General features: G+C 43.2%; 1 protein-coding gene across 3 annotated transcripts in view; it reads right to left on the minus strand.

Annotated features, from left to right (window-relative positions):
- Positions 1 to 27,925, minus strand: part of LOC149181171 (uncharacterized) — a 209,038-nt gene that overhangs the window by 95,519 nt on the left and 85,594 nt on the right. For 2 of the 3 annotated variants that reach the window (XM_089416479.1, XM_089416478.1), the window contains exons 5-7: positions 26,541 to 26,660; positions 26,178 to 26,411; positions 25,394 to 25,505 (exon numbers count right to left, since the gene is read on the minus strand). In XM_089416479.1, coding sequence (XP_089272605.1) covers positions 25,394 to 25,505; positions 26,178 to 26,411; positions 26,541 to 26,660 — 466 coding nt within the window. The remainder of the gene's footprint in view (positions 1 to 25,393; positions 25,506 to 26,177; positions 26,412 to 26,540; positions 26,661 to 27,925) is intronic. The other variant, XM_089416480.1, reaches the window with a different exon arrangement.

Below are 27,925 nucleotides of genomic sequence, written 5' to 3' on the forward strand. Positions count from 1 at the left end.
TTACAGAGAACCTTTTTAGGGTTCCACAAGAATAATCAAAGATGTGAGGAGGGTAGATTTATCTAATGATGAATCACCCAATCAAGAATCTTTCTGATTCAAGAGTGATAGGCACAACAATGTTAGTAATGTAGAATAGATTGCCAAAAAGAATGAATATACCTTTATCATGAAGAGAACAAAGTTTATGGTCTAAGGCATACCTTTGTTTCTTAACAAACCTTGTAATCCTAATGCTTTGTCTTATGAGACATTCTTTCATAATCCTTGACTATTCAATAAGTCTTTCCTAAACAAGGAAAATATGAATAGAAATGTGATTAGTATTTAATATAAACAAACTTAGATAAGTAAGGGAAACCAAATATAAAAGATAATACAAGGAGTAAGATACTTATCTTTGGAAAGTGGTGAGGGCTCCCTCTTAATCCAAACTTGAGGGATACGTAAGGGATAGAGTCCCTAACAAATAGGTCTTTGACTTTGGATCCTTCCATCTTGTTCTTCTTTGGTGAAACTTCTTCGGCAAAGTTTGCTTGATCCTTGTTCCTCCTTTTATTCCCTGGATTCTTAGGACAATCCCTTTTATAGTGACCCATCTTGTGACAACTGTATCATTGGCCCTTTGGACTTCTTGAAGGTTCCTTTCTTCTTGTGATGAGTGAAACAATCATTCAAGATTTTCTCTTCTTCACTCTCCTTGTTGATTACTAAAGATATTTTGACTCCTTCTTGACTACATGCATTCCATCCACTATTAGGCTCATGGCCAAAATATTTGTTTCTCTAAACTTTGCTTTCTTTGCTTCACTTGATTCATTTGTAGGCTTCTTTACTTTTCCTTTGACTAGATCCAAAACTTTATTCTTTTCGAGGATTAGATCTATCCTCTTTTTCCATGACCTGTAATTTGATGCTCCTTCTAATTTGTTCTCTCCCTTTATGGAGTTAGACATTGTCCTTGAAGGTAGTAAACTTCTTTCCTTGTAAGGTCTCCTTATATGATCCCTTGCTCAACTTCTTGAGATTCCTTAGTCTTCTTTCAATAGATCTTCAACTTGCCTTTTTCTTTCTTCTTCACCTTAGCTCTAATACCATGTTAGAAAATAGGAAAGGAAGAAAGATTTTCTTATACTTGATAATTACTTGTGATATTCTTGTGTTCTTATTAACTTTCTTATGTTCTTTTATCTTAGTTCATCAAGCAATTACGAAAACAATAGCATGAAGATTAAGGACACCAAATGTAGGTGGACAACTAGGGAAAAACCCCAATCTTGGGGAAAACCCAGTCAACAACTCTTCCTTCAATAGTTTTCTTAAGATAATCCAAGATCCTTGACTTAGACACAAACTTCCTCCACACTAAGTCAGCCCTTTTCTTTTTCAGCAAATAATCATTTTCCAGTGACGTTAGGAAGAAGAGAACACATGGAGAACCAGGAGAACAACAAGCAGCGTAAACAGGGTGGCCAGGGATAATTTCTAGAGTTTATGAGGTAGAACCAACAGTTGGTGAGGCAGAACTAGCAGGTTCTAGAGATGATGCAACAAGTGATGGGACTTCAAATGCAGAACCAATAGGGTCCAGCCAATAATGGAAAAGGTGGTTCCCGGACAGGAGAATGAAGCCACACACATGCACGTACAACCCAACAAAACAACCCCCATACATATGGCCATACTAGCAGTCCTACCATGCCTCATTTTTTGGATGAACCTAAGAGGAGGAGAAAGCCAAATACTTTTTCAAATTTGTTGAGGTATTTCTCAGATGGGATGGATGAGTATGATGCGTTGGACCCCAGGATCAAGAGGGCTCTATCATTTAAGGATTTTTTCCATTTGAAGGAGAAGCATAGATCAGGGGTTGGATCATCATATAGATGGCGACAACTTGATCACGAGACCAGGAGGGACCTTAGGAGGAGGAACTTTGGTTTCACAGGTCATGAGTCATGGACCATAGGGCGCAGGTACACTGAGGGCAAAGCCCACTACATGGAGGTGATTCCTGACATCAAGCATGAGGAGGAGATTGCGCATGAGGCAGATAACCCCAATGGTTATGAGGACATAGATCAGCCTAGTGTGACTCCAAGGTCACCACTATTGGAGAGCTCATTGATGGCACAGGTTGAGACATTGGAAGAGAGAGTGGAGCACACACTCATAGGACCATCCATTAACGAGATGTCAGTGGGCACAGAGGCATCCAGGTCCATGACAAAGTTGTGAGATGACAACCATCTTTAGCGAGATGGTGAGGATGTTTTGCATATGGAGAAGCAGTTGGAGGCTCAAGTTGAGCCCATGATGGAGAAAGATGTGTTGTTGACTCTGGGGCTAGCCAACGATGAGGGGCAGCGAAGGGAACACATAATGGAACTTCAGCACGATTCACTTCAGAGGAACGATGACGGAGCCTTTGGCATCAATAGCTCATCTCTATGCATTCAACAAAGAGAGGCGGAGTTGTCTAGGCAGACCACAAGAGATGACGAGGTCATTAAGATTGATCGACATGAGCTGAGTATGGCACAACATCATCATCGAGGGCTTGTTCTGTACACAGGATATTATGCATTTGATTCATCCTTTGGGATTGGATGGCGAGAGGTACTGAGTTGATACCCAATGCAGCAAGCTAGGTGGTTGGATACATCCATGGCCACAATTCAACAGAGACCATGGATTTCTAGAGGGGCTTAAGGGCCAGGCTATTATTGGGATCCAGTTGGGATTCCCCATCACATTATAAAGCAGACAGGTGATGGTAGTGGTTGCATGATGGATCTTGTGGTTAGGCGCGCACACACTTTTAGATCTCCATTAGAGCCCCGGATAGCATTTGGTGACAGGTTGGATGGACAAGGGAGCAGGCATATTTCATGAGTCGTCTTGGCATATTGACTATGTGTGGGGTTTCAAGGTGATTAGCCCACACTAGCAAGAGCTAGGGAGGGGGTGGCATTGGCAGGCCGCCCAACAGGGTCTTGAGTGGAGACGCTATTTTTCCACTGGTGCAAGGATCAGCGAGGATGAGTGCAACAGTGACACCGTCATGGGCATGTGAGGAGCTATACTGCTCGGATTTATTAGAACAGATTAGGAGGGGTGATTCACATTACGTTGGATTTACTAGTGGAGGGACAAATACATTGGCACGTACAAGACACCAGACGGTACAAGGAGACACAGCAACAAGTGTTGGTAACTTGGTACCCAGTGGCATATAGAGGTATGCCACATGGCACAGTGGTATGCAAAGGAGTATAGGGATACATGGTTGTGTGTTGTGGTGTATGGTGCTACATAGTGGGATCTTGGAGTGTTGCCCCCAAGGAGACCTCCTGACATGGACGCATACCATTGGGTTTGGCTTTCCCGGACTTGGTGAGGGGACGAATGAGCATCTGAGGACATCATGTTCAGTGGAGAGTGGCCTTCGATTGAGGTATCAGCAAATCTGAGGCAGAGAGAGAGACATCCATAGGATTACCTTTGAGAATATCACACCCTTGGGTATCCATGTGAAAAATTCAAAACTAAAATCCTATTGCAGCAACTGGAATTAATTCTTCTAATTGTTAATTAATTTAACAATTTATTTTCTACGACAAATACCAAATTAATAACACTGCAACCTTCACAAATAAAACTGCAGAAATAAATACCGTTGGAAACTAAAAAAATACTAGCACACAAAATACAAATGACTGTTATTTTTGGACAAAAGTCCCTGAAAAAACCAACTTGGGAAAACTGGTGCAGCAGCTGAGGTTTTTTATTATTATGCAATAGTGAAATTTTGAGTACAATCTATGGATGCTCAACTGGCAATCCAAACAGCAAGAAAATATAGCCAAAATTATTTAAGGGAATTTCCCTTCTTCCACAAGCAACCCCAGCACAACTTCCCTTTAGAAAATTTGTCCTCCTAGACCCTCTGCGTCAGCCTTTACACAGTGCTTGCGTAGACCCTTGGACGTCTAAGCCCGGAACTACCTCTGATGAAGTCGTTATGCTTGTCTCTGCTAAGGAAATTGATTCTCTGACCCTCTGGAAGACTTTCCTGGCCTCTAGAAGCTAAATCGATTTTTCCTCCAACCAAATCGAATTGCTTATCTGAAGCCATTGCATAGTCCTCTACGCTGCCTTACTGGGAATAACTCGGCCTCCTTGTTGTTGTCTCTCCAGATTTGGAAAACTTCCTCTGGATCATTGTCTTTGCCCCTCATTGAAGCTCGAACTCTTCAACAACTGACTGCTGCTACTCTAGAAAATCAAAATCTCCAAGTGACTAGAGTATTCTCCAAGCACCCATCGACTTCTTCTTATAATTCTCTGTTGGAGCACCAACGACCAAGATTAAAAATTTATCAAGGGCTAGGTTCATCTTGAAGTCAATCTGTGTGAGTTTCTAGTCTATTCTCACCTTGACTTAGTTAATTTTGATTAATTAACCAATTTTCCTAAGTTTAGACTTACGAAACATTAAATAATATAATCTAATTAAGTCATTTCTAGGTGGAATTTCCAGAAACAATTTATGGGTTTTGGAGATGTCATACATTCTAGCCTCTTCACCAAAATACGTGGCTAGAACACATCCGATGCTACAAAAACTAACACTCCCTCTTTAGCGAGGATCGTGTTTTGTTGCTACACACCCTGCTACAACACTGTCTCTATATCATCCTCTATTACGCTGCTGATGTCTGGCCATATTGCCCACCAACCACTACGCAACTTTGATGTTGCATCTATGTTGTTGCTGACACTGCCATACTACTACAAACACTACATCTACACTGCAACTCTCTCTCATTTGTTGTTGCTGCAACTGCAATTAAGAAGCATCCAAAATACTGAATCATTTGTGTTCAGTATGATGCATCTATCTCTTGAGTCCTAACTGCTACTAGCCTCTGCACTGTCGCTGAAGAATTTGCACTGCTGCTAACTCTGCACTAAGTCACCTGCTCTACTATCAACACTGCACTGCGCTCCTCAGCATCTGACTGCTACTAGTCTGCAACTATCACTTTGGTATTGACTGCATCAACTGCTACTGATCCATCCTACTACTAAATATTGTGGGCCTCCATAGCTAAGTAATAATACATGAGGTGGACTCCTCAATGACACTTCCCATCTTTGTAGCTCTCTAGGGCTATAGCACCAAATCACCCCACTGCACTCCTTGAGGTATAGTTGCCATCATCGTGAAGTCTTCCTCCAACCTGGAGGACAACTTGTCAATCTCAGCTGATGCTGCCTATTGGTCCCGCTTCTCCTGCTTGTCGTTCTTCCTGACAGGACACTGAGTACTATAGTGGCCAAACTCGCCACACCTGAAGCACCTGACCTTTGACAGGTCTTTATTCTTCTTCTACTCCCCCTGCCCCTGACAGGACCCTTTGATGCTAGGGCCACATTCTCCTCCTTCACACCCTTTGATTTGTTGCTATTGCTGCCACTGATGGAGCTCTTAAGCAAAGCTTGCCTCATTTCCTCCTACTGCAAATCGGCCCACATCCTGTCCCATCTAGGTAGCGTGTCTCTGCCCAATATACTTTGGACGAAGACTTGCCAATCCTCTAAGACACTGTTTAGTGCCAACCGTACTAGCTCTGATGGTTGAGGCACTACCCCAACAGCTACAAGCTGATCTCGGACCTCCTGAATCCTGGTGAGGAAGGGATCTATGCCTTCTCCCTTCTGCATCCTGATGCATCTGAGCTTTTCTTCCAAGAACATCTTCTGCTACTTGGAAGAACTCTAATATAGCGTGGAGAGAGTTACCCACATTTCTCTGGTTGTACCTTTGTCTTCCAAATGTGAGACTATATGATCTTAGACTCCATCCAAGATCAACCGCTTCGCCTCGTCATCTCCTTCCTGTATTCTTTGAGCTGATTCGCATCCTGGGGAACTACCACCACATTATTTATGTAGGATTTTAGGCCATATTCATCTAAAAGGAAGGACATCCTAGCCTTCCAGATGACATAGTTGGAAGCTCCATCGAACCTATCCTGATCTCTAAGCCCCGCTGTGGCCATCTCTGAATCTGTTAAAAACTCCCTCTTTCCTTATGCTTAGCTATTGGTTCTGCTATATGCGCTCCATTCTAGAGTAAGAGAATCTACACTCAACTACTACCAATCTGCTGTTGGAAAATCAAACTTCTAAGACTCGAAGTTCCCTGAGAGAAATTTGCCTCTATGTGTGCTTTTCTCTTCCACCCGACGTTGATTTTGTTGCTGCAAAACCCTCTGCATCCAACAAAGGAATTTGCTCAGGGAAAATCTTAGCTGTTTCTTCTCCCTCTACCTGCTCGAATCACTATTCTGGGCAATTGAAATTTGCCCAGCAATTCGCACTCACTGGCTAGGCACTACACAGTCTCTGAGAATTTCGGCTTGTTGCTCCCTCTGAACAGTGAAATTCACTTCTTTCGCTTCCCGGCTTATCAATCACGCTTTGATACCATGTGAAAATTTCAAAACTGAAATCCTATTGCAGCAACTGGAATTAATTCTTCTAATTGTTAATTAATTTAACAATTTATTTTCTACGGCAAATACCAAATTAATCACACTGCAACCTTCACAAATAAAACTGTGGAAATAAATAGCACTGGAAACTGAGAAAATACTAGCACACACAATAAAAATGACACTGTTATTTTTGGACAAAAGTCCCCGGAAAAACCCAACTTGGGAAAACCAGTGCAGCAACTAAGAGTTATTATTATTATGCGGCAGTGAAATTTTGAGTACAGTCTATGGATGCCCAACTGGAAATCCAAACAGTAAGAAAATCTAGCCAAAATTATTTAAGGGAATTTCCCTTCTTCCACAAGCAACCCCGGCACAAGTTCCCTTCAGAAAATTCTTTCTCCTGCACCCTTTGCACAGACCCTTGGATGTCTAAAGCTCGAAATTGCCTATGATGAAGTCGTTATGGCCGTCTCTGTAATGTTCCAAAAAGGAAATAATAGTGATAAACAAAGCAAAATACTCTACAACACCGAAATATTTACACAACAATCAAAAACCCACAATTTACACCGGAACTGCACCTAAATGCAGCCATTTTATTATATATGGAGAAGAGTACAATGCATGAAATGCGTGCACCTAGACTTTTGAACGCAAGCTAAACAATCTCAGGTGAGAAAGATGCTACCCGGATGCAGAGGAAAGGCTTCTCCTCAATGTTCTGCGCTGGCCCTGGAAATTTTGCAACTGTAGCCTAGAAGAAACCCCTATTTGAGCTTCTAAAAGCACTCAGAAAATTCTACCAAATTGATCTTGAGCTCTCCACCAAAAACCCAGAAAGGGTTTGGGAAAATTTTACCGACCACCTAGGACCCAAAATTTAAGCTCACTTCTCCTAACTGGCTGCCAAATAGCCCTGTTGTTCTGGGGCACCAAAACACCTCCAAAAATTCTGCAAGATTAGGTGCAGATTTCCTGACCGACAAAACCCAAAAAAGAATTGGACTAATTCTGACCTCCCGAAATTACCCAATTTTAGGTGTTATGCCCTTCTTGGCAGAAACTGCGTCCCCCACACTTCAGCGATTAGATTTGGCACTTGGTTCTCCTCAATTTGTTGCAGAACTGCCCTGGATTTAGCTTTAGAGAGGTGAGTGGATTTCCTTCCTAGAAACCCGCACAAGCATGACGTATTTAGCCCCACGAATTTTACCCAGTGCCACTACTGCGCAAGCCCTAGAGTGGCATATTTGGCTCTCACAAAAGTTGCAATTTCCAACCCTGAAAATCTTCACAAATCTTAGTCCAACCTGAGGGAAATTTCTGCTAAATTCTTAGGCCAAAATACACCTTTTCTCTACCCAACTCAGTGGTACGATTTTGATCCTTGCATCCTCCCTAGAAATCGAACTCGCTGAGAAATGGGCTGAAAGATACCACAATCTCCAGCAAATTTACCTCCCACTAAGTTCAGAAATTCCTCCTTAGGGTGGCACTCGAAGTCCACCGAAAGAGGCTGGAATTCTCGCTTGGGAATTCCTTGTGCTAAACAACACGGGTTGTCTTGGCTAAGCAGCGCAAGAGAACTAGAGTTGATTTGTAAAAATGATCAAAGATGCCAAATGGATGCCCCCAAGCTCTATTTATAATTATTGGCCCTCTCTCCCTTGGTGGTCCCCACCTTCCACTAATTCGCACCCCTTCCTTTCTCTCTCTCTTCTCACTAGTGTGAATTGCCACTTGGGTCGAATTTCTCTCCTTGTGGTCCCCACTCTCCACTAAAGTTGTGATTTCCCTTTTTCCTCCTAAGTCCCAATGCCGGAATTGCCTCCTCTTCCAAAAATCATCTCTAATGCAGAAAATCAAAATTGGGGATATTACAGTCCTCCCTGCCAAAAATTGCTTGTCCTCAAGCAATGCCTGAACAAGTGCCCCCTCTGACTGTTGATCACCACTATCACCATCAATAATACTAGGGTCCCAAATGTGCCACTGAGTCATCCCTGATCTCTGCACTATCTAGTCATGAAGGAATCCCTTGATACCCGAATCCCAAGCCATCCTGATCACTGTGAAGCACCCCTTGCTCCCCTCATTGTCCAGCAAGGAATAGGTACCAGAAGCCCTCTGCATACTATCAATAAGTAAAACATTATGATAATGTATGACTCTGTCCAACTCCCCATGAAACTGCCCTGCCGAGTAGTCCACCTCCTGCACTCCAAGAGTAAACTCTTGAAGATACAATCCAATCCCCATGGGGATGAAATCTCTCCTGCATGGGCTTCCCCTGATATCCTCCTGCTGACCAACCTACCATGTTGATGAAGTCCCCCATGCCATCAGCGAGTCACAAAAGCCCAATGGAAGATTTGAATGATCTCCCCCTGTGGTAGCCAGCTCATCCCTCAAGGTCATTGAGTTGTCCAGTACTGCGATGCCCGGGTCCCATGCTAGTCTCAGAAGGGTGCCACCATGTTTCCATTGTGCCACTCTGGCTTTGACGGGCTGCCCATCGTGGGCACATTGTATCCTCCTCCCCTGAAACCTGGTGGCGAAATATCGACGAAGATCAAGCTCATCATGCCCAGGTATCTCTATGATGTCAATATCTACCCATCCATTGCTAATCCTGATCCTGAGCAATAACTGGAAAAACCTGCCTCACCATACAATGGAGGCCTTAGCAATCCCCCATGAGTCAACCCCAAAGTGAGCTAGATCACCCTCTGCCATGACCCTGCTCATCACAAAATAGAGTGACCTATCAGCCAACTGAATCCCTGGACCCCATAACCAGATCCATTACGACATAGTCCTGATGACTGTTGGAACCCTCCTGTTCCACATCTCTGCTCCCTGCAAGTGATCAATACATAGACTTTGCATATCATGAATCAACCTGGTGACTCAAGAGTCAAAACTGCCCTGTGCCTGCCATACCACATCGTTAAACCTGCGATCCTGCATCCTAAAAGCACAGCTCGATACTGCCTGGAGCCTAAACATCCATCCACAAGAGAGGTCATCCACCTATTGTATATGTTCCCATGACACCTCTGAGTGCCTCGCCTGAAATGTGTCATGTATCCCCTTAAGTGTGAACTCAAGGGTGAAACATACGCTACCGCTACAGTAACCCATGCACTCCCCAAACCTGTACCTGTCAGCTCATGCCCTAACCCAATGTCATCGCTGAGGAGTCTCTCCTAGTGCGCTGAGTCCCCTCCATATATCTTATGTGAGCTCCCATCCCCCTGCTGCTCTTGCCCAGAATGTCAAGGGACAATAGCCAAATCCTTTATGCCTGTAAGTAATGTAGAAGAGGGACAGGCGTGTGAATCCCCATGGATACCATCAAGTATTGCTCATTTGAGAACATGTGGATCCTGTGTGAACTACACCCAAAGGTATGCCCGGTGTCTCTGTCCATAAGTCTCCCTAGAGGCAACACTCCAAGACCCTGTTGTGCAACACCATACACCTTTGCATATCACCGAGCACCCTTGTATCGACATGCCACTGTACATTGCAACCTACCCCTGTACACCGCTGGATACCCCTTGCTACTACTGACCCATCCTATATCACCTCATGTCCTGCCTATGTTACTGTACTTGACACTCCCTACGAGTACTCAATGCAATGCGAGTCACTCCTACTCCACAGTGTAAACCAACATGCTACGACACACCACCATGCATCTCCATGCCCCTCTGCAGGCCACTGCTCCTGCACACCATTGGATGCTATGGCCTAAAATGGGGTCTATATGCATCAATCTACATCCTCTACATAACACTAGACCCTACGACATAACTTTGTGCAGTCCTGTGTACCATTGCCCACTATCGTACCACCTTGTAACATACGGTATCCTACATGTGCCAAAGTATCCACCACTCTGCTAGTAAACCCTCCATGATGTGGGTTACATTTCCCCATCTTCCTTGAAAGACCTGAGTGGCTCGACTCCTCACATGCCAACAGGGATGACACTATTGTGCCTATCCTGACTAGCTTCAGTGTCCAATATACCAATGAGAGAGCACCGTCTCCATGTAATGCCCTGTCTGGTGGCTTGTTGATGCCACCTCCTCCTACCAGCTCCTGCCACAGTAGGCTAATCACCCGTGATTCCACGCACAGTCAATATGCCAAGACAAATCATGAAATTTGTCTGCTCCCCTGTCAACCCATCCTGTCACTAGTGTTGTTCGGGGCTCTGATGGAGATCTAAAAATGTGTGCGCTCAAACATCAGATCCATCACGCAACTACTACCATCACCTATCAGCTCTATGATGTGATGGGAAATCCCACCTAGATCCCAACAACAATCTGGCCCTTGTGTCCCTCTGGTAATCCATGGCCTCTGCTAAAATGTGGCCATGGATGTATCCAATCGCCTAGCCTGCTCCATCAAGTACTAGCGTAGTGCCTCTTGCCATCCAATCCCAAAGAAGGGATCGAATTTACAATCCCCTGTGGAAGGAACAAGCCCTCTAAGTTGATGTCGTGTCATGCTCAGCTCATGTCGCTCAGTTGTGCTAACCTGGCCATCCCCTCGGGTATGTCTAGACAACTCTGCCTCCCTCAATCCAATGTGTAAGGGTGGGCTAATAACATTGTAGATCCTGTCAGTGTGCCTCTCAAGCAAACTGTGATGAAATCCCAATGCATGGCCTCTATGTTGCCCCTCATCAATGGCTAGCCCAAAGGATCGCTGCACATCCTGTGAAAATTCAAGAATCCAGAATCCACCTGAATCACTACTGCAGAAAACTGATATTACTTCTCCTACTTGTTAATCGATGCAAGTTATTTACTGTGTTCTACTGTAAATATCGAAGAAAATACAACTACAGCCTTCACAACTTCAAATAATATGCGAAAACAAGAATCTAAGCAAGAAAGAAATAACACACAAGTGACACCGTTGTTTTTTGACCAATGTCCTCGAAAAAACCCAATGTGGGAAAACTGGTGCAGCGACTAAGGGTTTGTATTATTGAGCAGTAGTTTTCTAAATACAATCTTTGGATGCCTTACTGGCTATCCAATTCAGAGAATCTGACTGACAGAGAGATGAGTGAGATACACCTCACATTATCACTGTCGTCACTCCTTTCGCTGATCGATTTGCCTCTGGACTTCGACTTCCTGCCCTTCCGGTCTCACACCCCAGCTTTTGGCTCTAGAACTAGACTCTCCAGCAAATTTCGAATCTCCTCTCAGGCTCTGCACTGCCTCAGCATGGCTCTACGCAACCCAGCGTGGACCTGCGCTGCCTCTTCTAGATCTCTCTCTGCCTCCTCTGCAATGTATCCCCGAATCAGGAAAACTTTCCAACCGGAAAACTATCTTTGCCGCTCACTGCAAGAAATCACCTCGATCACTTCTCCGACAACTGCTGTGCCGCTCTCTTCAAAAATCAAACTCTTGACCTCTCACTTGATGTGTCTTCCAAATGCCCATCAAGCCTCTTCTTATAATCTTCTCGTTGAGTAACCAATAGCCCAGATTAGATTCTAATCAATGGCTCAGATCATTTTGGCTTGATCCTCGTCTTCTTCTAGAAGTTTCACCCCTAGTTTGATTAATACCCTTTAATTATTTTAAATTCCTAAGTTTATACTTAGGCCTTCATTAAAAATAATTAATAATTTTAATAAAACCTTCTCTAGGTGGAATTTCCCAAAACGATTTCTGGGTATTCTGGAATACGGGTCCTAGCCTCCCTGCAAATATTGAGACTTAGAGCACATTCGATGCTACCAGAAATCAACACATCCTCCTCCATCATGGACTCAACATGAGCCTCCAACTGCTCCTCCACAGACAACCCAACACACAAGACATGCTCACAAGTCAGATGCAGGTGATTGTCTTCCGAAAACTCTGTCATAGATCTGGATGACTCTGTACCTATCGGCTCCTCAACAACGGTGGAGATGTCTCATGGCACCTCATCGACTTGTGGTGCGATGCTATCACTTGAGAATTCGATCACAACCCCGGATACCTCATCAATGGATACCTCAACAACGAATGGCATCTCACCAACGGGTGTATGCTTAGTTGTCTCCTTGTTAACCATGGCCCCTTCAACTACTCTTTCATCTTCTACCTTAATCCTCCGCATCATCCCTGCATAATTCCACTGAATTCCCACTAATTTGTGCATGTCTCTTAGTTCACAAATCTCCCAAAAAGAGAGGGATGCTAGAATGCCATGTCCCAATGATTGATATGCCCTCAAACTTGTTGCCAATAACTTCATATTAGTTGCAATCATGTCTTGCCATCTTGATACATTATCCACAATTTTGGGCATAGTGAATTTGTTGTATAATTGAGAATGGTCTTGATTCTCAATTGTTGTATGAATCAACTGCTTCCCCACATCAACTAGCATTTGTTGCATCCTAATCACCTCATTCAAGGTTACTGCCATGTTGTTTGATTTTAACCTTTCTTTGGAGCAGGGGATTTCCTAGTTTTTTTTTTTTTGGTCTTGCCATAGAATGAAGGGTTTCCCACAAGCTGAGCCAAGATTATGGCTTTGTTGCCACTGTAATGTTCCAAAAAGGAAATAATAGTGATAAACAAAGCAAAATACCATACAACACCGAAATATTTAAACAACAACCAAACACCCACAATATACACCGGAACGACACCAAAATTCAGCGATTTTATTATATATGGAAAAGAGTACAATTCGTGAAATGCGTGCACCTGGGCTTTCCAAAGCAAGCTAAACAATCCCAGGTGAGAAAGATGCTAACTAGATGTAGAGGAAAGGATTCTTCTCAATATTTTGCGTTGGCTCTGGAAATTTTGCAACCGCTGGCTAGAAGAAACCCCTGTTTGAGCCTCCAAAAGTGCTCAGAAAATTTTGCGAAATTAATCATGAGCTCTCCACCAAAATTTTTGAAGGGGTTTGGGAAAATTTTACCGGCCACCCGGGACCCAAGATTTAAGCTCACTTCTCCTAACTAGCTACCAAATAGTCTTGTTGTTTTGGGGCACCAAAACACCTCCAAAAATTCTGCAAAATTAGGAGCAAACTTCCTGATCCCTGACCGACAAAACCCAAAAAGGAATTGAGATACTTCCAACCTCCTAAAATTACCTAATTTTTGGTGCTACATCCTTCCTGGCAGAAACTACGTCCCCCACACTTCAACTGTTAGATTTGACACTTGGTTCTCCTCAATTTGTTGTAGAACTGCCCTAGAAATTACCTCTGAAGAGGTGAGTGGATTTCCTTCCCAAAAACCCGCACAAGCATGAAGTATTCAGCCCCACGAATTTTACCCAGTGTCACTATTGCGCAAGCCCTAGAGTGGCATATTTGGCTCTCACAAAAGTTGCAACTTCCAGCCCTGAAAATCTCCACAAATGCTAGTCCAACCTGAGGGAAATTTCTGCTAAATTCTCAGGCCAAAATACCCCTTTTCTCTGCCCAACTCAGTGGTACGATTTTGATCCCTGCATCCTCCCTGGAAATCAAACTGGCTGAGAAATGGGCTTGAAAGGTACCACAATCTCTAGCAAATTTACCTCCCACTGAGTTCAAAAATTCCTCCTTAGGGTGGCACTCGAAGTCCACCGAAAGAGAGGCTGGAATTCCCGCTTGGGAATTCCTTGTGCTAAACAGCACAAGTTGTCTTGGCTAAGCAGCTCAAGGGAACTAGAGTTGATTTGTAAAAATGATCAAAGATGCCAAATGGAGGCCTCCAAGATCTATTTATAGTTGTTGGCCCTCTCTCCCTTGGTGATCCCCACCTTCCACTAATTCAAACACCTTCCTTTCTCTCTCTCTTCTCACTAGTGCAAATTGCCACTTAGGTCCTTGTGGTCCCCACTCTCCACTAAAGCTGTGATTTCCCTTTTTCCTCCTAAGTCCCAATGCCAAAATTGCCTCCTCTTCCAAAAATCGTCTCTCATGCAAAAATCAAAATTGGGGATATTATAATCTCTACTGAGGAAAATGATTCTCCGGCCCTCTAGAAGACTTTCCTGGCCTCTAGAAGCTGAATCGATTTTTCCTCTAGCCAAATCGAATTGCTTTTCTAAAGCAACTGCGCAGTTGATCTGAACTTAAATAGGGACACAACTAATTATAGATATAACCATCAATACAGAGATGCAGCAGAAATAACACTTTGTTTTATTAATATCAAATACTGAAATATGCTTCCAAACAAAATGGAAATAAAACTAGCTCAAGTGATGGTAGCTTATCTCTGAGAAGAGATGTGGTAGCTACATGCCTCTGAATTGTGTTACAATGAGGCTCGAAGGCCTATTTATTATTGAGAAACAATGGAAAACCCTAAACATCCAAAAACCTAACCCTAGGAGATGAAGCACCAAAACTATGGGCCCTGTTTGAATAAATTGGTACATCAACTTCCCGGGGTCGTAACTTTGGCATATGATCTTTGTTTGACATGCACAATACCTCGTTGGAAAGATCTATCCAAGGACTACAACTTTTGAATGCGAGCATCAACGATGTTTGCTCATTTTTCCCAAAAAACGCCGTTTAGGGCCTCAAAAGAGCTCCGGAAGTTCAAGACCCGAAAAACTGCCAAAAATAATAAATTGTGTTACAATTAAGGAAACTAAAAAACTGAAGAGATAATGTTGGGCATGCAAGTGAAATAGGCGGGTGGCCACCAATATCCACCAATATCAATCCTCCCTCCTTACGAAGCAATGGTCCCCATTGCGTTGAGTGCCTCCATGAGATGGGGAAACTTCTGCTAAACTTGATCCTTGGTGAGCCACTTGCCTTGGTCCCGGAGTTGGCCAGCTTTGACAACCCGATATAGTTGGATCTTCTAATGGCGAGTGTTCTTGATTTGTGTCCATGATCCGATCAGTTGTGGCCTGTTCCGTGCAGTTTGGGTTTAGCTCTGTTGGTGTGAGTTGTTCTGCAATGTCGGATGTGTCCAGCAATGGTGAAAAGTATGGCCGAAGGCGGTCTACATTGAACACTAGGTGCAGAGGAAGGAACAGTGGAATGTTGAGCTCGAAGGCATCGTCCCCTACAGCCGTGGTGATGGTGTATGGTCCATATCAGAGCGGGCAAAGCTTGCAATGGGGTCCAGTGAGGCACTCCTTCTGCAAATGTAGCCAAACTTTGTCGCCCACCTAGAACTTGTGCAGCACCCGACATTGATCATGGCGCTGCTTGTACTTAGCATTGGCTCTGTCCAATATATCATGGAACTACTGGCAGATGTGTTGAATGCGCTCAATGAAACTGTTACCCCTGTCGGCTTCGCACTGGACATGAGTCGAATCTACCTGAGTGGCTGCAAATGGTATGGCCACATCAATGGGACATAATGGTTGAAATCCCAACCCTACCTGAAACGTGTTGTGGCCCGTTGAGATGTGGAGAGCTCTATTGTAGTTGTGTTGGACATAGGGGAGGCTTTCATCTCATGTGCTTGGATGCTTCAAGTTGTACATGCACAAGATGTGTACGATCATCCTATTGACGACCTATGTTTGGCCATCAGTTTGGGGATGGAAAGTCGTGGACTTAGTGAGTTTGGTATCAGCATCGACCAAAGACTTGACCAAAATGCACTTAGGAATCTATTGTCTCGATCTGAGACAATGGGTTGTGGAAACCCAAAGTGAGCCCACACTCGCTCAAAGAAGAGCTTAGCAGTGGCCTCTATTGTGATACTCTTCTTGCAGGTCGCCATAATGGCCATCTTAGAGAATCTGTTGACGACTACGAAATGCAATCATTTCCATGCTTAATAGAAGGAAGGTCCGAAATGTAATCCACGGAGACGGATTCCCAAGGTCGACTAGGAGTGGGCAAAGAAGTATATAGGCCTTGCTTCTTGATGGTTGGTTTGGCAATGGCATAGGCAGTGCAAGATTTAATGTACCTCCCAACATCCTAACAAAGGTTCGGCCAATAAAAATACTTCTGCAGTATTGCCATTGTTTTCTCTACTCCGAAATGTTCAGCGACCCGACTGTAGTGCACCTCCCAAATCATCTTGGCACGCTCACTTGAAGGAACACATATGTGTCCCAGGTGGCATAACAGTGCATCCTGGAGATGAAAATTTGGAACTTTCTTACCTTCCAGGAGTGTCTGGTATGTGCTGTCGAATTCTGGATCGCTCTCGTAAAGATGTGGCCACCCTGAAGTCTCGTGTCTATGGAAGTTGAGCACATTGATCAACGCCATGACTGGTGGTCAGCTGAGGTAGTCTGCAACATTATTGGTGCTGCCCTTCTTGTACTTAATGTTCAAATGGAATTGTTGTAGGTATGTGGACCATTTCTTATGGCGATTGTTCTACAACTTCCCTTGTGTCTATATGAACTACAGGGGTCGGTGGTCTGTGTGGATGACCGTTTCCTTCCCCATAATGTAATGTTTCCATTCACAGCAGGCCTCCACAATGGAATACATTTCTTTGTCATAGGTGGGATACTTTTGAACTATGTCTGAAAGTGTCTCACTGTGGTAAGCCACTGGATGCCCCTTGTTGAGTAAGAATTGCACCAATAGCATAGTCGAAGGCATCTGTCTCAATCTCAAATGGTTGTTGCAAGTTTGGTAATGTGAGCACTAATGTAGAGCGGAGGTGCAGCTTCAACTCGACAAATGCCTTATGTTGGGTTTCAGAAGAAAAGAACTTTGATTTTGCTCCGCCCTTGGTGACTTTACTTAAAGGCCAAGTGATATGAGAGAACCCCAACATGAACCTGCAGTAGAAATTGGCAAGGCCCAGAAAGCTGTGGAGCTCTGTTAGAGTGGTTGGGGCTGGCCAATCCCGAATGACTTGTATCTTGGTTGGGTCCACATGCACACCCTGCTCATCAATGATGTACCCTAGATATTGAACCTGGGTCATGCCAAAAGTGCATTTCTCCATATTGGCACACAACTTGTGTTGTCGCGGGATTTGGAGGACCTGTCGAATATGGTAGGTGATCTTCACAATTCTCGTTGAAGATCAAGGTGTCATCTAAATACACCACCGTGAATGCATTGGTGAAGGGTTGCAAGATGTCGTCCATCAATCTCATGAAGGTTGCAGGGCCATTCGTCAACCCAAAAGGCATGACCAACGATTTGAAAAGGTCCTCCTTGGATTTGAAGGTAGTCTTCCACACATCAAAGGGTTCAATAGGCACCTAGTGATAACCAGACCTCAAGTCAATCTTGCTGAAATATTTGGCCCCCTTGAGCTTGTCCAGAATGTCATCAATCCGGGGGATTAGGTACCTATTCTGGACAGTGATCTTGTTCAACACCCGATAGTCAATATAAAGTCTCCAGGTCCTGTCCTTCTTCTGTACCAATACAATCGGGCTCACATAGGGTGACGAGCTTGGTCTAATGTGCCCTTTCTGCAACAGCTCCTGAATCTACCTCTTGATCTCATCGTTCTCCATAACAGAGCGTCGATAGATTGGTCCATTGGGTAGTGGCGCACCTGGAATCAAATCGATGGAGTACTTGACCTAACAGTGCAGAGGTACCCCCCTAGGTAAGGCGAAATTTTCCCAGTACTTCTCCACGACCATATGCATCTGCTACGGTTGTGCGGAGGAGACCTGTTTGGAATTCATGGTTACAATCTTCTTCTTGCCCTGAGGGCGAATCATAAGGAAAACAAATTTCTTGGTCTGTGAAATGATCTTACTGCACTGCCTTGCAGAGATCAAAGAGATGGCAGTAGGCAGCGCTACCTCCGGTATCCTGTACAACTTATTGCCCAAAGAAATAATCACAAAGCGAGGTCTAGACTCATATACAGCATGTCGCTTCCACAAGTATGGTTGTCCTAATAATACAGCACAAACTTCAAGAGGAGCAACATCACACAATGCCTCATCCGTGAAGGGCTTGATGCTGTAGGGAAGGCAACACTATTGGCTGACGCGGAGATCTAGTCCTTGGTGAAAGCCACCCAATGGTGTATAGTTGCGGATGTGTTGTAGTCGGTAAAACCCACCGCTTCACGACCTCTGCTGAAATGAGGTTCTTTTGGCTCCCGCTATCGACAATGAACTGTAGCGGAGAACCCTTCACCCACATCTGTGAGTGGAAGAGGCGTTCTCCCTCTTCTGGATCTTCAGGCTCATTCTTCTGGATCTTGGTGGTGGCCATGGTGGCACTGGGCTCCGCGTCAATGATTTGTTTCCCTTTGTCATTCCCCTTGTCGGGTTCTGACTCAGAGTCAAAACATGCGTCTGATTCAGAAGCCTTCAGCTCGGCCACCAGTGACTGCTTGGCCCAACACTCACTTGTGTTGTGAGTGGAGCTCTTATGGAACTCACACCATTTTCCCATGTCCTTCTTTGTCTTCGGGGTGTTGTTCTTTGCTTGTGGCTTCGCGGGTTGTCCTGGGTCGCCTCGCCTTGGCTTTGTCCTTTGCGGTTTGGGGGTGCCTTTCCCTTGCTTCAGATTCGTAGATCCAAAGTCTCACTTCTTCTGATTAAACTTCTACTCAATCTTGACAGCATATCGATATGTCGTGCCGAGCAAGGAGAGGTCCAGGAACTCCATCTCATTCTAGATGTATCTGTGTAGGCATTCGCGGTACTTGAGTACCAAATGTTGTTCATAATCCTTGATACCTAACTTCATGTGAAGGGTGTGAAAATCATTGGTAAAATCCAACACGTCTTGGTCCCTTCCCTACCGCAGTGTCATCTACTTTATGTATTTATCCTCATAGCTCTCGACAGGAGAGTACTGCTCCTCGATGGCATCCTGGAATGAATTCCAAGAGGGTGCGGCTGAAAATAGTGAGCGTGTACTTTCGTCCTTCTTCTCATAGTAGTTTTCCCACCAGTCCTTGACGTGGGGGACATCTTTGAGAAGTGCAAAAGTGATATTTTCTTGACTGGAAAAATCATGAACAGAAAATATCCTTCTAGCATATTTAACCATTTATCTACGACATTTGCATCTATCTGACCTTCAAATATGGGGATATCAAAGTTAACGTGTACCTGAAAGGGTGTGTTGCTTCCAGAGTCGCTGCTAGAAGGAGATGTGTCACCTTTGGGTAGCCGCTGAAGGATTTGGGCAAAGTTGTCCATCATTGCGTTCCTTTATCGCTCGACGGCTTCTTTCAGCAAGATTTTGAAAGGATCTCCTGCCCCCTCATCTTTCTTTTCTTTCGCCATGGGAGGCCGTCGGGATTTGAGAGGTTGGTCTTGCAAAGGTTCGATTAGTTCGAGCCCTAACTACTTATATCCCGACCTCGTTAGGGACATGCAAAGAAAAACAAAGAAAGAGCAGACTGCTATGATACCACTGATCCAAAGTTAAACAGGGACGCAACAAATTACAGATATAACCATCAATATAGAGATGTCATAGAAATAACACTTCATTTCATTAATATCAAATGCCGAAATATGCTTACAAATAGAATGGAAATAAAACTAGCTCGGACGATGATAGCTTATCTCTAAGAAGAGATGTGGCGCTACATGCCTCTGAACTGTGTTACAATGAGGCTTGAAGGCCTATTTATTATTGAAAAACAATGGAAAACCCTAAACATCCAAAAACCTAACCCTAAGAAATGAAGCGCTAAAACTATGGGCCATGTTTGGGCAAATTGGTACATCAACTTCCCGAGGTCGTAACTTTGGCAAACGATCTCTGTTTGACACGCACAATACCTCGTTAGAAAGATCTATCCGAGGACTACAACTTTCTAATGCAAACATCAGTTAATGACTCATGTTTACCCGTTTTTCCCAAAAAATGTCGTTTAGGGCCTCAAAACGGCTCTAGTTGTTCTAGAATAGAAAAACTACCAAAAATAATAAATTGTGCTACAATTAAGGAAACTGAAAAACTAAAAGAGACAGTGATGGGGGTCCAAGTGGAATAAGCGGGTGGCTGCCAATAACCACCTGGATCAGCAGTCCTCTATGTTGCCACACTAGGAATAACTTGGCCTCCTTGTTGCCACTCCGGATCTGGAAAACTTCCTCTAAATCATTGTCTCTACCCCTCATTGACTCTGCTTCCTCACTAGAGCTCGAACTCTCCAACAATTGACTGCTACTACTCTGGAAAATCGAATTCTCCAAGTGCCCGTCAACTTCTTATAATCCTCTGTTGGAGCACCAACAACCAAGATTAAAACTTAATCAAGGGCTAGAATCATCTTGAAGTCTATCCGTGTGAGTTTCTAGACTATTCTCACCTTGAATTATTTAATTATGATTAATTAACCAATTTTCCAAAGTTTAGACTTAGGAAACATTAAAAAATAGGTTAATAATCTAATTAAGTCATCTCTAGGTGGAATTTCCAAAAACAATTTCTGGGTTTTTGAGATCTCATGCATTCTAGCCTCTCCACCAAATTTTGTGGCTAGAACACATCCAATGATACAAAAACTAACAATCCACACACCTATCACTCTCTAGTATTGCTTACAGTCGCATGGAGTTTGGTTGTTGTCCCTTGATGCTCCCAATATGTGTAGTAGGACATGGGAGGCTCACCCGAGACAGTTGGATGAGACACAATGCATCATGGACAGGAGGGAGACTTTCCAATTGAGGCTTATGATTGGTGTGCGAGTTTTTAGATATCACTAAGGTAGCATATATCCCACCCCTAAGTTCACACTTAAGGAGATGATCGCGAGGGCGTTGCATGATGCCCCATCGGCGAGACAATCTGAGGCATTACATGAGCATGAGGTATAGTGGACGATAGCCCTCATTAGCAAGAAGATGACTAGGAGACAGTATCCACATAAATTATCAAGAGATAGGGTAGCAGATCTCGTTGTGTGATATGGCAGGGGTAGAGCAGTTTGACATGTAGAGGGCTGGTTTTCGATGCCCAGTGTTCATCTATTGATTACATACAGGGTTCAGAGGCAAGGCACAGACGGATTCCAACAATTAGCAGCACTTCACAGTCGTAGTTGGTGGGGATTGGGACTTGTGAACTTCCAACTTGGCTATGGGATCCACGGATTCATTTGATTGGTAGGATACTCCATTTCTTAGCGAGTATGGTTATGGTAGCAGGTGATCCAATTCATTCTCGAGTTGGCACATGGGGGATCACAGATGCCTTCGTCATATGGCGAGGCAGGTTTTCCCTGGGATCGGGATTAGCCTTGGGCAAGTAGGCTTTGACATTATGGAGATGCCTAGGAAGGATGCATTTGGCCATTACAGATGTTTTGCTGTCAAGTTCCACGAGAGGAGGGTGTGTTCTACGCACTGCAGGCAATCAGTTATAGTCAGAGTGGCGTAGCCGCCAGTCTCAACATGATGGCATCATTTTGAGATTAGCATAGGACACCAACATCATAGGGATTGGCAGTTCAGCTACATTCAGGGATGAACTGTTTTCTATAGGAGATCAGGGAAATCTTCCATTGGGTTTCAATTTTACAGAGGGTGTTTCGCTCCCTGGTGATCCGCTATTGGCACGGGGCACTTCACCAATATGGAAAGATAATTACCAAGAGGAGATCATAGAGAGTTTAGGTGGGAGAGGATTCATCTCCACAGGGGTTGGATTGTATCTTCAAGAGTATACTCTTGAAATGCATTCAATTGGTTTCTCAATAGGGCAGCTTCTTGAGGAGTTGATCATGGTTCCACATGATTAGGGTGCTCTACTTACCGGCAATATGTGGAGGGCTTCTAGCCACTATTTCTTGTTGGACAACGAGTGGAGTGAAGGGGGCCTCACATAAATCAGGATGGTTTGGGGCACTATTGTCATGGGATTTTTTCAGGTGATGGTGGCGCAGCAATGAGTGGTTTAGCGGCACATTTGCGACCCTAGCATTAGCTAGGCCAACTTGGCAGCCTCAGCATATGGTGATATTGCTTGAGGACAAGCAATTTTTAGCGGGGAGGACTGTGATATCCCCAATTTTGTGAGTGCAAGAATTGTTAAGCGGTTTTGCCCAATTTTGATTAAAAGGGGGCAAATATTATTTTTGTTAGAGAAGTGCTGCAAAATAATATTTTATTGAAGAATGGTGAAAATTATTATTTTATTAAATGGCGGAAAAAAGTTATTAAGTGGAAAATGGCCCCCCACTAATCAAATAATACTAAAAGAAGTCTAGAAGCATGGAGAGAAATTATAAAAGGAGGAGAGGCTCATTTGTTGGGTATCTTTCAACTATTACACCTCACCTTTCATCTTCTCATGGGGTTGTTTAGCACAAGAAGAGAAGTGTCTCTTTAACACAGGATTTCCAAGCGGAATTCCACCCTTATTTCGAAGAACTTCGAGAGTCTCCCTAGTGAAAAAATTTGGGGATTCCAATCTAGAATTTCCACAGAGGTTTATTGCAGGTGTTCACTCAGTTTTGCGCATTCCTTGGGCGTAGAGGCAGTTCGAGTTGTTCATTGGAGGATCAGTTATTGTGGGTTGGAGTTCCAGCTATTTTGTAGGTGGTTTTCTCTATTTGATGTCGGGATTTTGGCAATAGTTTGCAACATTGAAGTGAGGGAAATATTGTGGGTCGAATTTGTTAATTTGGGGAGTGTGCAGAGGTTCCTGGATACAACCTACGCAAGCATTAAGAGAGAGTCGATCCTTGGAGCAAGGGATTGGAAAAAGGTTGGGTTTCCGAAGATAAATTGTAGAGGGGCTTGTTGGATTTTTCCAATGGTGATTTGTTGGAGATTAGTCGCAGCATATCCCAGCAGTGAGTGTAGCTAGTCAAAGGGCCACTTGCACCACTTAGAGGGTAATTTCATCACTCGGAATTAGCCCAGGCCCCAAACCCTTTCTGAGTTTTCGTGGGTATTAGGAGAGGAGATCAAGGGTGAAGTTTCAGATCATTCCATGTAATGTTCCTAATTAGGAAATTCAGTGATATACAAGCAAATAAAGAAACCAACATCCAACAATGAGACACAATCAATAAACACCCATAAAATCATTGGAAATAAAGATCATCTGAGCCATTTTATTAATTCTTTCTGGAGCAAGTACAATAGTGATGGAATGGTGCACCTGGCCTTGTCTCAAGGGACAAGCGTGACCAAACCCAGGTAAGCAAATGATGGCCCTAGTGCTGCCTAACTGCTGCTCCAAAGATGATCTGCGCTACCCGAAAACTGCGTTGCCTGTTGGAAAGGATATGCTAGAAACTCCACTTCTCGTGCTCAGAAAATGCTGCAACTTTAGCTCCCGACTCCTCAACAAAAACCCACCAAAACCCAAAAAGGGTTTGGCCTAGTTCAGACCCCCGAAAATCGACCCCCAAGTACCACGTCCTCCTCCTCACGCTGGGAATCACGGCCTGTCTGGAAATGGCTGAAAAGGCTCTCCAAATCACCCCCAAATGCTGAGATGTTGTCCCCTATGGCTTTCCTCTCTCCTCCCGGCTAACTCCAGCTCTGTAGCTCCTTCTCCCAACTCCCACGTGAGCCCAGGAATGAACCTTTGCGAAGTCCTCAATCACTGTAAGTCGAGCTGCCTAGAAGCAGCAATCTCCCAATCCAAAACTCTCCCCAAGGGTTGATCTTCTAATGAAACTTCAACTCCCAAAATTTCCTAGAAAACGCTGCCTAGCAGCACCCCCAAATCACTACTGTGTGTTCCCCTTCTGCGTGCCCAGAAATACACACTGCTGAATCGAAGGCCGAGTGATGTGGCTGTAAAACTCCTCCAATTCTCCTCTAAGGTAGTGCGAATTTCCTTCCTAGGGTAGCACTCGAAGTCCCCTGAAGAAGGTTGAGTCTCCTACCTGGAAAACTCAATGCTAAACCGCTGGGTAATTCGGCTAAGCAGCTGGAGCAACACAAATGAGTTCAATGGTCAAATCATGCCTTGAGTTGGGGAGCTCCTCCTCCTTATATCTTTGTGAGCCTTCCTTTCCCCATGTGGGCCCCTCTCCAAGCCATTTGATTCCCCTCCAAGGCAATTCGAATTGCCCAAGTGCCCAAGTGTGATTTCCCACGTGGGTGGCCCCCACCTTCCACTAGCAATCTAATTCAACCTCTTTTCTCCTAAGTCCCTAAGTCAAAAATGCATGGGTTCCTTCATTCACCAAAATTTATGCAAAATTGTGGAGAGACCAAAACCTGTTACAAATATATTTGGGAAGGGACATGACATTCCAGGCAGTATTCGGGCTAGAAATCAACATTTCTACAGCACTGCATTTTACTAGTCAGCCGGGTAATTCGCATCACTTGGTAGGCTCAATCTTGACTGGGAGTTAAGCCAAGCCCTTTCTGGGTTTTTGTGGGATTTTGGAGGCGAGTCTGTGGCTGCGATTTCAGATTAATCCTGGCAATATTCTGAGTGGGAGATTTTGTTCCAGTTGGCAGCCAGTAGCAGCATATTTCTAGGCAGTGCGCAGACTTTGTGAGGAGTTTTTCCGGCACTTGGATCTTCAGTCTTTCACCTGAATTTTGCATTGCTTGCATGAACAAGCCCAGGTTCCATTGTTCTCACACTTGTACTCAAATTTTTCCCATCTTAATAAAATGGCTCAGATTTTTTGCTTCTATTCACTGGTATTCTAAATTGGGTGCTTTGATTTCATATTTTTCTTGTTGTTCCTAGTGCATGTTTTGGTATTACTGTTGATTTTTCCATTAGGAATATTACAACGGAAGAGAGTAAGAGTTCAACTTAGACCTAGCAAAAAATTTGGAAAAGTTGAGCTAATACAAAACTTATAATATTTATTTTTTAAATTGAATTTTATAAATGGACCCAATAAGTTGTTCAACAGGCTCACAAATGAAACTGCTGACCTGCAAAAAGCTTCATGAGCACTAGCTTTCTCTGCCGAAGAATAGTCCCATGTAAACAGACAAAAGATTTCTTCAAAAGGAAACATAAAAAAGAATTACCCATGTCGACGTCGTGTCTTGGATTTTACAGTTAGATCCTTCTGTTGAGCATCTTCCTCGAAGGATTGAGCAGAATCACCAACTTTAGGTCCAGACTCTTCATCAGTTCCTGCTAAAAATAACAAAAGTTCATCTTTTGTAGGAACTTTTTACTTGTAAAAGCACCAAGAGTAATCAACCCTATACCTCTGATAGCTTCCAAGACATTTCCAGATAGTAATAGAAGTTTCTACTTGTCAAAAAAACAAGAGTAAATAACCCTACACCTTTGATAACTTCCAAGATATTTCCACTTAGTGATAAGTTACAGATAAAATGAACATATCATTAAAAATAAATCTCAGAATAAAATATTTAATGATGCGAAAGCACATGACACAACCATCAAATTCAACTGTCCAACATGCTTCTTCTGTATTGATATTGTTATAATCTGGAGCCACGATGGCAAGGCTTTACAGCCAAATCATCCTCTCTGACAAGACACTGCTGCTTTCAAGCTTAACATTATTCATAGCACTAGACCATTTTTTACGATTTGACAACCACCTTGAAACCTTCACCATATAAAGGAATCTTTTGTATGATTGCGTGAAACAGCTTTAGTTCTCACAATAATATATATGTAAAATATACAGCAAACATGTGAAATTCATTAGCATGTATTGAATTTCACAACAGATATATTCTGGTGTCTCACCAAAACACAGATAAATCTGCCTGCACTGCAATATGAAAGGATGATTCTCAATGTGAATATAAATGTAAGGAAAGAAACAAGTACCAATGCCATCTGTCTTTTCAGTAATTGACACAGTCTTCTCTTGTTCATGTTCAGACTTTGATTTCTTAATCCTAAGTTTCATCCCCTTGCTTTTGACCACAGGGTCTGTTTGAGGAGGTTGCAAAATATCTATCTCAGTATCCGATTCTTTGGCACATCGTTGAACCTGAGTTGATTCAACATTTTTCTCATGGACTTGTTCCCTTGCCTCGCTCGCTGGAATAACCTGTTCAACTGAAAAAACTACAAAATAGTCAACAGGATGCAATCAAGAGCAACTATTGAACAAAAAGGAACATAACTTTCCTAATAAGGTTACAATATACATAGAGTCGTATACAGCATATGTTAACCCCATCCCACCTTGTTCATCCCTTGATTTTGGACTTCTCAAACAAGACTGTACAGTTTCTATCAATTTTGTTTTCCCTGTTTGTGGATCTTCATTTCCAGCTGGGTTATCAACACCTTCATGCTCTGTCCCTGATTTATTCATTCCACCATATTCACAATTAGTCACAGTATCTCCTTGCCCAGAGAGTTGCACACCTAAAGTTTAAATATTTTAAAGCACTTTATACTAAATAGTGTCAGGAATGAGCTATAACTGAAGGGAAAAAATAAGACCAAAAGGTTGATATGGGACTAAGACAAACAAACTTAAAATATAAAAGAAGATCATATGCTCTTGAGATTTAGAGCCATTTAGTGGTATATATCAATGTTGCAAACATCAGCATCTGGATAAAATCGGAAACGGTCCAAAGGACCAAAAAAATGTAAAAACCGAGAAAATATCGGCAAACATCAGCTAGGCCAAAAAATCATGATTTCGCAATTGTCTTGGGATAAAAATCAGGATGTTTGCAACACTGGTATATATGATACATTTAAGATTAAGACTCATTTGACAAAAGCATGTAAGGCCAATTTTTTACTGATAAGTGAGCCATCAATATTCAAGATTCAGCTAGACAAACTGGAATTGTTCTAGAGGATGTTGGGAGAGGAGGAGAAAGAATTTGTATAATGTTCCTCCATGTGAGGGGCAGGATATTACATCAAGGGCAATACATCACATGAGTTCTCAAGGCATCTCCAACCTATGTCCAAAATAAGTTTTGAAAAGAAGACATGCAGATATAGGATTATAACTATAAAGTGATAAACCACCTAACAAGTAGAAAAAAGGAATTGTGTGCCAAACAGTTGTCAGTGATGGTCAAGAGGCATGTCTCCTTGGTAATTTTTTATAAAATTTTGCAAAAAACCACTAACATGGATCTTAATTAAGTGCAAGATCTTGATGGATCGTGGTGTCTCTCAAAGCTATATAACAGTTGCCTCTCTTACCATACAAGTCCAGTACATCCAAGGAAGCAAAAGAGCTTGTGACACCACCACAAGTGCAGAACCATGACTAGTTGCCCAAACAGCCCATGGAAGTCAACCAGTGGGATGATTGTGTCAGCTAGTAGCCTAGGTCTGTGGCTATTAAATACAGAGTTAACACTTGTTTGTACTGATGTGAGTTAAACAGTGTCAATTTAGTAAGTCTTGAGCAACTTATTACTGAATTACTTATACAGAGTTAACAACTGAAACATTTTCTATGTGGATTGCTCAAGTATATATAGTATATACTGATCAAGTGCCTAATAGCACAATTAACACATCAACTAACTACTAATCATGCATGGATCACAAAACCATGCTCCGGCATAGTAACATTAAGTATAGGTAGTGGG

Source organism: Pinus tabuliformis, chromosome 3_2 (genome assembly GCF_031772625.1).
Source record: "Pinus tabuliformis cultivar Carrire ecotype Pingquan chromosome 3_2, CPIR1, whole genome shotgun sequence".
NCBI lineage: Eukaryota > Viridiplantae > Streptophyta > Pinopsida > Pinales > Pinaceae > Pinus > Pinus tabuliformis.